The sequence below is a fragment of the Entamoeba histolytica genome, genomic scaffold, assembly GCF_000208925.1.
Source record: "Entamoeba histolytica HM-1:IMSS scf_1104750518849 genomic scaffold, whole genome shotgun sequence".
In the NCBI taxonomy this organism is placed as follows: Eukaryota; Evosea; order Mastigamoebida; family Endamoebidae; genus Entamoeba; species Entamoeba histolytica.
The window spans coordinates 27164-39263 of NW_001914934.1; the positions used below are offsets into that span (position 1 = coordinate 27164).

A 12100-nucleotide genomic window follows, 5' to 3' on the forward strand; every position below is an offset into this window, starting at 1 on the left:
CCATCTCCAATATTAGAAAAGAAACCAGTTAAAAAGAGTGTTAAAACTGGACATTCTAAAGGAGGTTTACAATTAGGTAAAAAGAAACAAGCAGAAACTATCATAGAAGAAATAAAGAAAGAGCAAGAAGAAAATACAAGTTCTAATGCTGTTGTTTCAGACCAAATTAAAGAAGAGAAGAAATTAATGGTTTCTAATGCAATTGTAAAAGTTAGTGAAGAGTCACATATTACTGTTAGTGCTGAAACTAGTGCAGTTAATGTTGTATTAAATGGAACACTTGCAATTGCTGTTGCTGAAGGAGTAGAAGCAGAAATGAAATTAGCACCAATTGGAGTTGTTGCTAAAGCACAAATGCATCCACACGTAGATCCAAAAGCATTTGTTGACCGTATATTAAAATTAAAAGAAGGAAAAAAGTTAGCAGTTAATACACCAGCAGTTTATGTTAAATGGAATTATAAAGCAGAAGAATTTTCATTACCAATAACATTTACATGTTGGCCTGCAGAAGCACAAAATGGATTAACATTATCAATGTCATATGAAGCAACACAAGAATTAAAAGGTGTTGTTGTTGAAATACCAAATCTTGCACCAATTACTGTAGTTAGTATTGATGGTAGTTTAGAGGTTACTGATAAAATTCAATGGATTATTGGAGATGTTAATGTTGGAAGTAATGGTTCATTAGAAATTGAAATTTCAGGAGAAGGATTAGAAACATCAAAACTATTCCCTATTTGTGTTGAATATCTTCATGAACATACTCTTACTGGAAATGAGGTTGTAGAAGTAATTTCAAATGGTCAATCAATAGAATTTGAAAAAGAAGTTATGTTGAATGCAACATATCAAATAATACCTTAAATTAGTATTGAAACATCAGAATTAGATTCTTTTTTATAAATGAAAAGGAAATGATTATTTTAACCAATACTGATTTAACATATTAATTTATTGTAGGTGAACCTTGAATTTGAAGAAGAAGTTGTTCTTTATTTTCTAAGAATTTCTTTTTCTCTAATAAGAGATTTTGTAATGTTAAAAGGTGTAAATTTTCATTTTCAATATCGTTTTGTATTGGTATAGGGATTGAAGCAATCCAGTCATAAGGAAAATCATTATCTTTTAAAAATTGAATCAAAGCTTCAGAAACATTTGAGTTAGGTATGTTAAGTTTAACAATAAAATCACCACGTTCTTCACTATTTTGTTGTTTTAATAATCCAAGTGAAGGGAAAATATAATGATCAGAGGTAAGTTGAGAAAGAGGAATATCTAAGACTTGTCCATCAAAATAATCAATCGAAATGTTGTTTGCTGTTATATCTTCTAAACTAATTTCTCTTGTACACATTAAATTAGAATCATTTTCTGGGTCAATAAAAAAGTCAGGATGATCTAAGACAGTTAAATGAAATTTAAGTGATACGTTTCTGACTGAGTCTGTGTATGAATAAATAACGTTTTGTTTTAGTGATGAATCAAGTTTTATTTTTACTTCAATTGATTGGTTTTTTGATTGAGAAGATTCAGTTAATTCAATTCCACAATAGTATTGTTGTAAGTTCAAAACATAACTTTTAATATTATCTTTTTGAGGTTGAGTTGCAAAAAACATTTTGAACCTTTTATAATTATTCAAGTTCTTTTTTTTTTAATCAGTTTTAATTTTTTATATAATGTTAAATTTTATTTCTTCTATACAAAGAAGTTTTTTATTAGTCATGTCATAAATAAAACATCGGCTTTCATATTAACTCAAGTTATCTTTATGTCTTTAGCAAGTAGAAGTGATTCTTCATTATTATTGGAATAGTTTTATTTATTATTAATTTATTTTCAAAAATGACTCTTTTATTAAAAAACTAATTTTTTAATATATTAATTAATTTATAATTTTATTAATATAATAACTTTTTCTATTAATAAATTATAATAGCTATTATACTATATATTTAATTATTATATTAGAAAATAAATTATTAATTTGTTATTATATCTTTTTTTTTTATTTTTTTATTTTAACAGTTATTGACGGGAGATCCTTTTCCAATGCAGGAAATACAACAAATTTTAATGCCATGGCTATTGTGTAAAACCTTAGAGTCTTGTAAAGAAAAGCAAACAAAACATAGAAATCCAAGGTCATACAATAAAAAAAGAAATGTCAATAGCAATAAATGGCATAACAATTATAATAATAAAGGTAAACGATACACCAAGGAAAAAGGGTTTAGAAGACGAAAGACACAAAGAAAAACAAATAAAAAACAAGGTAAATACAATAATAATAAAGATTATACAAATAACAAATACAAATGGCTAACAATAAATGAGATACAAGAAAGAATAAAAAGAATAACAATGGAATGGAATGAAGGAGAATATAAAGAAATACTCAAAAAGTAGGAAGGTAAGAGGAAAAAATGGTATGATATTCTTCAAGAAATATATTCAATCAAAAAGAAAAAGATAATTGAAAAGACGAAAGAAGAGTTTAAAGAAAAAACAAAAGATTGGGAAGAAAAAGACATTAAGGCTATAGAAGCAGAAATTAAAAACAAAAACCCAATTAAAGAAATGAATGAAATATGTAAAATTGCAAGAATAATAAATGAAACAGAAAGTATAAAGAAAGTACAAGAAGAAATAGAAAATAAAGAAGAAAAGATAGAAGAAGAAAAAGATAAAGAAGAAATAATTGCTCTGAAAAATCAAATTACTGAATTAAAAGAAAAAGTTAAAGAATTCAGTATGGAAAAAATGGAAGAAGATCAAGCCATCTCAGAAGAAATGATGAGAAAAGCAAAAGAAATAGTTAGAAAAGAATTTGAAGAAGAAATTAAAGAAATGAAAACACAAATTAAAAAGATTCAAACGAATTATGAAGAAATGAAGAAAGAAAATGAAAAACTCGAAGAAGAAAACTTAAAACTACAAGGAAAAATAAATGAGATAGAAGGAAAGAAAATCACAGAAGTAAATAATAAAGAAGAAAAAACCCTTGTATCCAAGCTAATAAAAAGAAGATGGAAAAAGAAAATGAAGGAATGAAAGAAGAAATTGAAAAGTTGAAAAAGAGAAACAAAATGCTAGAACAAAATGCAAACACATTAGAGAAGAAAATTGAAATGATAGAGGAAAATACTAAAGAATTAAAGAAAGAAATAAGAGATAAAGAAAAACAAATCTCTGAATATCAAGAAATTGTAATTAAAAACCAAGAAATTGCAGAAATAACAAGAGAAGAATTAAACAACACACAAAAAGAAAATGAAGCACAAAAACAAATAATATCAAAACAACAAGATGATATTGAAAATTTTATTTCACAGAAGGAACTAGAGAAGAAGAAAACGATGACACTTGTGATAAATACACAACCAGTACTGAGGAAAACATCATCAGGGACAATGGAGATGAACGAAACTACTCCTATGAAAAAGACAGTAGTGGAAATCGAAGAAGAAAGCAAAGCACTGATTGTCAAAAAACAAGAGATGATAATCAGACAAGAAATACAACAAAACAAAGAAATAGAATTTTAATTGAAGTGTTGTATTGTTTTGCAATTAATTGGTTAAATAAGAAATTATATAAGAAATTAAGATGGGAACAAATTGAAAGTATAATAAAAGTGATAAACATCAATGTCAATAATAAAAATGAATATATTAAATATATTAAAATGTCACATAAAATAAAAGAAAACATTAAACGATACATTAAAATGAAAGTAAATGATATAATAGAAGGAAGAGTAGAGTGTAATTCAATAATAAAAAACATCATATTAAAGAATAACTCTACAGAAATTGATGAAGAATACTTTAACATTCTCATCAATAAAGTGAAAGAAATGAAAATAGAAAAATATGCAAACATTAATTACTACTGGAAAAGAAAAGAAGCTGACCGATTAATAATGGAAATTAATAATAGATGGATATGGTCAGGAAGCAGAATGCAGGATCTGCAAGATGATATGAAGAGGATTTCAATGGTTATGCACCTCTATCTCCAAAATAAAATAATAGGAGATAAATTTGATGAAATAAAAGAAATCCTAAATAAAATCAATAGACTAGAAGATTTGGTCAAGGGAAGAAAATGTACAGAATAAAGTGCATCATGAAATTAAATGAAAATGAAGAAGAATGAATAAAAGTTAAAGCACTAGAAAGAATAAAGTACCTAAAATATATGATGACAATGATCAAAGAAAGAATTAAATTTAATAAAAATGAAATAATCAGAATCAATACAAATAAAATCATGTTTGATTCTAACAAGAAAATTAGAATAAGGAAGAAAGACCCAAAAAATGAAATATACCCAAATAACGATATTACTTTAGAATATTGGAAATGTTATATGAAACACAGGTGATATTAAATAAAGAGAATTGGAAAATAAAACAAATCACCTCGTGGAATGAAAGATATAGAAATTATGATAGTGTCATTATAACAATAAATGAATTAAATTTAAGTATAATGAGAATAAGTAACTGGAAAACACCATGAATAGACACTATATATGGGTATTATTGGAAAAGAATGTCATCATCAAGAGAAATCATTCTTAGTATCTTTAATGAATGGTTGAACTTCATTCAAAACATCAAATTAGACATGGTAAGTGGAAGAACTTTATTAATCCACAAAGGAGGTGATAGGAACGACGTCACTAATTATCGTCCTATCAGTTGTACAAATGTAATTATGAAAGTATTTACCTCCATATTAAAAGAAAAGATTCACAGAAGACTTAACATGAATTGTGAATCATTGAAAATTAGTAATAATCAATTGGGATGTAAGTTACAATCTTTAGCTGCTAAAGAAGGAATAATTAATAGTTATATGTTAAAGCAGAAAGAAGAAGAGAAATACCCAAAATATGATGAGTCATATTATGACATTAAGAAAGCATATGACACAGTAAACCACGAATGGGTAATTGAATCATTAAAATATTTTAATGTAGAGGGTATCATCATTGACATTATTGAAAGTATGATGACTAGATGGAAGATATTCATCGGTTATAAATTTAATGAATATCTAGGTAGTATTAAATTAAATAGAGGAATTTTACAAGGTGATTCCTTATCCCCTCTACTCTTCATCATACAGATGAATGTAATTTCTCAAATCATCGAAGAGAAATTCCCAAAAACAAATCACACATTATATATGGATGATTTGAGAATAATGACAGAAAGTAGTGAAGAAATGGGAATAATCCACAATGAAATTAAAGAAATAATAAGTTATATATTGAAATGAATGAGAAAAAGTCAGGAATGGTATTAAAAAACATTAAAGAAATACCAAATTGAATGCAAAACATCCACGTAATTGAATGTGAGGACTTGTATAAATACTTAGGAATATGGCAGTCCGATGAAATTGATGACACTTTCAATTGTAAAACCATCAAAGAAAAAATGAATCAAAAGATGGAAGAAATAAACACTGATGAAAGTAGTAATAGAAGATATATTACTAGAATAAACACTGAAGTAATCAATATCTTCAGATATTCAGCATCAGTTGTAAATTGGAAAATCACTGACCTAGATAAAATTGATTTGGAGATAAGAAAATATTTAAGAAAGGCAAAATACAATGGTGAAACTCCAAAGATAGGTTATATGTCCCTCTAGAAGAAATGGGTGAAGGATTAATAAACATAAATGAAGAATATGTTATTGAATTAGTAAGAACAGTAATGTACTACTGTACCAGAGAAAGTGAAATAGGAAATAACATATTAGAGAGATGGTACAGTAAGAAAGGAATATGGAATAGAATTAAAAAAGCCCTAGGTCATAAAATCCCAGAAACAAAAATAGAAGAAATAATAAATGAAGGGATAGAAAAGAAAAAAGAAAAAGAAGTAGTAGTAGAAATAAAAAAAATTAATGACAAATACATCAAAAAATGGAAGTGTCATCAAATTAGTGGACACTTCAGAAGATGGTTTGAGTCAAAAGGAGTAGATAAAACTACTACAGTTAAAGCATGGAAGTCAATCAATATTAAGAAAAATTCATTTCTCCAATTAACTAAAATGCAAGATGGAGTAATATTTTGTGGGTATAGAAAATCAAAAATAATGAAAAATGAAAGATTGAAATACTACACACTTTGTAAAGACAAGATAGCTACAGTAGAACACATTCTACTATCTTGTATTTGTCATAAAAAATCACAAATGGAAAAACATGATAATATAGGCATAATAATATTGATTGATAAGAAAATACACAGGAAATAAACAATATAAAAAACCCCCATATGAAACAGTGTTCAAATATAAAGACATCACAATGATATGGAACAAACAAATAATGCATAAAAGTGAATGACAATATCACAAAATACCAGACATATATGTAGTAGATAAAAAGAATAAAACTAGTCTATTATTTGATATGACTATTGTGGCTGATCACAATATTAATGGAGTGTAAATGAAGAAAAGAAATAAGTATAAGGAATTAAAGAATATTCTAATGAAAATAGAAAAGTTAAAATATGTCAGAATAAATGGAGTAGTAATCTCAATAAATGAATTAATAAATAAAGAAAGTATCAGACTAATCAAAGAATTAAAAATTGAAATTGACATCGAGAAAGAAATTAAAAACATTGTAATAAAAAACATGATGGATGTTATGGAATACTGCGGAGATCACAATCAAACATACTCCGTAGAGCTACTAGAAGAAGAAGAAGAAGGGACGGGATTAGTCTCCCCTGAGCCAGGAAGAATAGAATCTATTTCTATTAATACTTAATTAATTGATTTTATTTTATTTTAACAGTTATTGACTATAATATTCAATTTTCATAATTTATTTATTACTTATTGTTAATATTAAAAAGAGTAAAATTTTTAAAATTATTTTACTTCTATAAAAAAAAGAAGATAAATTAATTATTTCCATTCATTAGAAAAAGATTAAAATAATAATATTCATTAAATAAATTAAAGAAAATAATTTTTTTAAAAATCTATTTTTATTTATTTTAAATAAATAAAAATAGATTTAAATTCCATTAATAATTAAATAAATAATAAAAAAAGTAATTAATTAATTTTAAAGAATTTATTAAGTTGTTTTATAGAATCATTTCCCCATTTCCAAACAATTGGACCATTTTTAAAGAAATGTTTTTTATCAATATCATTCCAAGACTGAGTAAGTAATTGGAAGAATTGAGCCAATTTTTTGTTATATGATGTCCATTCTTTTTTTTCTTCTTCATCGCAAACTCCAATAATTTTTTCAATTAGTTGAATTTCCTATAAATAAGGTAATAATTAATTCACCTATTAGAATAATTATAATTATATTGAAATAATTAACAAACTTCATCAACAGTAAGTTCTTTTGAAACATAAAGTAAAAAGAGTTGTAAAAATTTATCAGATGGATTTAATAATCCCCAATTACTTAATGCTGTAGAAATAACCATAATTAGATCATCCCAACCTAAAGAATATTCGTGTTGAAGATACGTTAAAACATATGATAATTTCTTTGCTCCTTCAGCATCATTTCCAAAGACATAAATAGCAGAATTTTCTGCTGGTTTACCATCAATATTACATTCAACTTCAGGAGTATTTTGAAATCCACCTAAATACTCACTAACATGAAAGATATCTTGATCACATAAATCATTGTATATAAACTCAGCAATATCTCTTAAATCTTTTCCTTCAAATAATAATTTCATAATTGAATATCCAAATGCTTGTCCTACATCTACACCTAGGAGATACATTACTTCTCCAAATAAATTTAATGGAACTTGTTGTGATTTAATAGTATTTTTAATTGTTTCCCAGTCTGCAACTGATGCAAGTTGTTCAAATACTTCAAACATTTTCTTTGATTCTGTACTGTTCATGAAATTTTTTATGAATTTTGAGATGATAATAATTTTGTTATTTTTATTTTTTTATGAAAAATTTGTTTTACTAAAAACTACAAATTCATTTCAATGAAACCAATTATTGTTCTTATTCTTTATATTTCTTTACTTGTTTATTCAAAAAAGATAGATGATATTTTAAAAGAAATTGATGATGAACAATCTCAAGACAATTTAAAAAATGGAATCTATGAATTATCATCTCAAACTTTTAGAAAAATGGTTAATGAAAAAAATTATACATTCGTTATGTTTTATGACCCAACTTGTCCTCATTGTAAAAAACTTATCCCTCGTTTTAATCAATTTGGTGTTATTCATAATAATCAACCAAACTTTAGACTAGCCCGTCTCGATTGTGATTTGTACCACTCATATTGTCATAAACAAACTTTCTTAAAAGGATATCCATCATTATTTTTATTCTATAATAATTACATTTATCCTGAATATTCTATGTCATATTCACCTGAGGCAATGAAAGATTGGATCGAACTAATGATTAAAACATCTAACAAAGATGAACACCTTGATGAACATCTTCAAAAGGTTGAACTTTAATTCATTTAATTAGTATTAGTCATTGCATCAAGTTTTGTTTGAACAGTTGATGTCATTTTAATAGCATTTGATAATGATTGATTAGTTTGTTGTGATAACTTTTTTGTTAATGAGTTAATGTCATTAACAAGCTTTTCAGAATCACTCATACTCTTTAAGGACATTTCATTAAATACATTATTCATTTTTTTCATTTCATTTCCATGTTTTTCAATAGTTACATCTAATTCATTTCGTGCGTGAAGCACTTTGTCTTTATATTCATTTAATATTTCATTCATCTCTTCTGAGTATTCCTTCATTTGTCCTTCTGAAATACACTTCATTAATGCCTCTTCATCAAGTTTTAATTGAGTTTCAATAAAATTGAATTGTTTTTGAATATCAGTATATTTTTGAACTTTTTCCTGATCTACCTATTGAGTATTTTTTCTAGTGACAAATAATTTTTTAACAAACGAAATTTGTCTACAACTTGGAAATTATTTTGTATTTGTTGGGTAATGCTCATGTAATTATTTATTCTCAATTATTAGTTTTGTTATCAATACACCTCTTTTTATTTTACTATATAATTATATTATTATTTATTATTATTTATTATTATTATTTAACCAAAAAGACTCAAAAATCTTATTTCAATGTCTTCTGGATATAAACCTGGCAAGAAAAGAATAATACAACCTATTCAACCAATTAAGAAAGAGTTAATTGATTTCCATGGATGTCAAATACCTAAAGAATGTGAGCCTTATTTGGAAAGAACAAATGTATCTTTGATAATTAAAAAAGGATTTATTAATGGAATGAAAAATGATGCAGAGATGTTTTGTAACGAAGACTTATTTGAATTGTTAATGAATGAATTACTTAATGAACAACCTGGTGCATCATTTTCATCTTGTGTAAGACAAACTGCAAATGTTGCCACATTACCTGGAGTTATTAAATCATTAGCTATGCCAGACGCTCATAGTGGTTATGGATTTTCGATTGGAGGAGTTGCTGCTATGCGATTAGATGACCCTAATGCTGTTATTTGTCCAGGAGGAGTTGGATTTGATATTAACTGTGGTGTAAGATTATTACGAACAAATTTAGACGACAAAGACATTGAACCTCATTTAGCAGAGCTTGCAGACGCACTTCAAAAGAATATCCCTAGTGGAGTTGGGACAACATCTACACAAACACTCACAGAAAAGGAAATGAATGAAATTATGAATGAAGGTTTGGAATGGTTAGTAAAAAAAGGTTTAGCATGGAAAGAAGATTTAGTTTATTGTGAAGAAAATGGTAGAATTATCAATTCTGACCCCCATCTAGTTAGTCAGAAAGCACGAGGAAGAGGTAGAAATCAACTTGGGACATTAGGAAGTGGGAACCATTATCTAGAAATACAGCGAGTAGATGAAATTATGGATAAAGAAGCGGCTAAACAAATGGGAATTTCACACATAGGTCAAATATGTATTATGATTCATTGTGGTAGTCGTGGATTAGGTCATCAAGTATGTCAAGATTTTGTTGATATGTGTGTAAGTCAAAGTAACAAAAATGAAGTTGATATTCAATTAACGGGTGTTCCTTTTCAATCTGACAATGGTCAAAAATATTTTAAAGCAATGAATGCAGCAGCAAATTATGCCTTTGCAAACAGGGGAATGATTTCTTATCATGTACGTTGTACATTTGAACAAGTTTTTCAAAAATCACCAAAAGATTTAGACATGCATTTAGTTTATGATGTTTGTCATAATATTGCAAAAGAAGAAAGTCATTTGGTTGATGGTAAAGAAATAAAATGTATTGTACATAGAAAAGGTGCAACTCGTGCTTTTGCCCCTTTAAACCCAGTTATTCCTGATGCCTATAAACCTATTGGACAACCAGCAATCATTGGAGGAAGTATGGGTACATGTTCTTATATGTTGGTTGGTACACAAGAAGGCATGAAAAAATCATTTGGATCGACTTGTCATGGAGCAGGACGTAAGATAAGTAGAGTAAATGCAATGAAAAATATTTCTTCTGATAGTGTTGTTGAAGAAATGAAGAAAAAAGGCATTGAACTAAGAATAACTGATCCAAAACTAGCTGCTGAGGAAGCTGATGATGCTTATAAAGATGTAAAAGAGGTAGTAGAGACATGTCAGTCAGCTGGAATATCAAGGATTGTATTTAAGTTAAAGCCACTAATTGTAGTAAAAGGGTAAGTTTAAAAGGGGCTATTATCGTTTTATCTTTTTAATTCTTATTTTATCTATTTCAATTTATATTAAAATCAATAAAAGTTAATATCAATATCTTTCGTGTTAACTTTGTCAAATTAGAATAACGAGAAAAGCACAAATTAAGTAAAAGTGATAAATGAATAAAAAGACATTTTCCTATGGAATAAATAAATTAACTTTTCTAACATTGTTTTCATATAATATCTATAATCTCTTAAAGTTTGATGTAATTATAATATTGGCTAGTATTTCTATTTCTAATATATTATCAAAAACAATATTTATCTGTATAATTATTAGATTAAAAATAGAAGAAATGAAAATAATATTCATTTCTTTAATACTAATATCAAATAAATAAAAACTATTAGGATATTTTGCATTAATACTTCTCTTTGTTTATTTTGAAAGAAATGAAAGAGAAACAAATAAAACTAGAATTTATGAGTTAGAAAAGATATAAAATATCTCAGTGTTATGGTTATTGGACTTTATTTTCTATTGAATACAATTCCTTATTTTGGTAAGGTATTCATTCAAAAAGCAATCATTTAAGAAGACAATCAACAATAACGTTGAAGATGTTATTCACATCAGAAATATTTGCTTCTAGTCCATCTAATGTTGATTCACTCACAATTTTTACTACTCTAGTTTCATTATTTGATTCATCCATTTCAATTTTCTTAAGAGTAATAGCAGCTTTCTTTTCAGGAACTTTTGTATCAGTATAAGGTTGAGGTATATCTTTTCCAATCATATTTTCTAGTGGTAATGAATAGATTTCACTATTCTTTGTCACTGCACAAATATATTCAAGTCCAGTAACTGTTGTGTAAAATACCATTGATGTTATCTCTGTGTCTATTCTCCATACAGCAACTGGTTTTATTTCTCCTATTTTCATTAAGAAAACATCCCAATGTCCAGTATTTTTATTAACAAATGAATATAAATTTAATGTACGATGTGCAGCAATGAGAATTGGAGTACAAAGGAATGATTGATAAATCTTTCTAGAAAGAAGGTCATATATAATAACACCTTGTTTTGATTTAGTGAGAATATATTGTGAGTTGGATAAAAATTGAACTTCAACAGGTATAAATTCTTTACCATGTTGTTCATAAGGAACAGGAAGTGAAAATAATAACTTATTTGATAAAACATCCCATATAGTAATTGCTGTTTTAAACGAGACTGCCATAACACTACCATCTTTAGATATAGATGCAGAATATGATGGCTCTCCATAATAAGCACCAATAGACCTACATTTCCATGTCACATTCGATCGGACTCCTCCTTTTGTTTTAATTGTTTGTCGAGTAACAAGAACCCAAACTT

General features: G+C 26.7%; 7 protein-coding genes across 7 annotated transcripts, besides 2 other annotated features; 3 read left to right on the top strand and 4 right to left on the bottom strand.

Annotated features, from left to right (window-relative positions):
- Positions 1–186: 186 nt before the first annotated feature.
- Positions 187–870, top strand: EHI_169210 (coatomer subunit delta, putative; the record flags this gene model as incomplete). Its single annotated transcript, XM_646120.2, has 1 exon — positions 187–870. One exon carries the CDS (start codon positions 187–189, stop codon positions 868–870), a length of 684 nt encoding a protein of 227 aa, XP_651212.2.
- Positions 871–952: 82 nt separating this feature from the next.
- EHI_169220 (uncharacterized protein) lies at positions 953–1624 on the bottom strand (the record flags this gene model as incomplete). Its single annotated transcript, XM_646121.2, has 1 exon — positions 953–1624. One exon carries the CDS (start codon positions 1622–1624, stop codon positions 953–955), a length of 672 nt encoding a protein of 223 aa, XP_651213.2.
- Positions 1625–2045: 421 nt separating this feature from the next.
- Positions 2046–4690: a repeat region.
- Positions 3692–6826: a repeat region.
- Positions 6827–7107: 281 nt separating this feature from the next.
- Positions 7108–7934, bottom strand: EHI_169230 (uncharacterized protein; the record flags this gene model as incomplete). Its single annotated transcript, XM_646105.1, has 2 exons — positions 7108–7323; positions 7392–7934. 2 exons carry the CDS (start codon positions 7932–7934, stop codon positions 7108–7110), a joined length of 759 nt encoding a protein of 252 aa, XP_651197.1.
- A 93-nt stretch (positions 7935–8027) lies between these two features.
- On the top strand, positions 8028–8519 carry EHI_169240 (thioredoxin, putative; the record flags this gene model as incomplete). Its single annotated transcript, XM_646106.1, has 1 exon — positions 8028–8519. The coding sequence occupies one exon, from the start codon at positions 8028–8030 to the stop codon at positions 8517–8519; it is 492 nt and encodes a 163-aa protein (XP_651198.1).
- Positions 8520–8524: 5 nt separating this feature from the next.
- On the bottom strand, positions 8525–9030 carry EHI_169250 (uncharacterized protein; the record flags this gene model as incomplete). The annotated part of the gene is made up of 2 exons (XM_646107.1): positions 8525–8931; positions 8979–9030. The coding sequence occupies 2 exons, from the start codon at positions 9028–9030 to the stop codon at positions 8525–8527; spliced, it is 459 nt and encodes a 152-aa protein (XP_651199.1).
- Positions 9031–9160: 130 nt separating this feature from the next.
- On the top strand, positions 9161–10735 carry EHI_169260 (uncharacterized protein; the record flags this gene model as incomplete). The annotated part of the gene is made up of 1 exon (XM_646108.1): positions 9161–10735. One exon carries the CDS (start codon positions 9161–9163, stop codon positions 10733–10735), a length of 1575 nt encoding a protein of 524 aa, XP_651200.1.
- A 565-nt stretch (positions 10736–11300) lies between these two features.
- EHI_169270 (uncharacterized protein) lies at positions 11301–11960 on the bottom strand (the record flags this gene model as incomplete). The annotated part of the gene is made up of 1 exon (XM_001913690.1): positions 11301–11960. The coding sequence occupies one exon, from the start codon at positions 11958–11960 to the stop codon at positions 11301–11303; it is 660 nt and encodes a 219-aa protein (XP_001913725.1).
- Between the last annotated feature and the right edge of the window lie 140 nt (positions 11961–12100).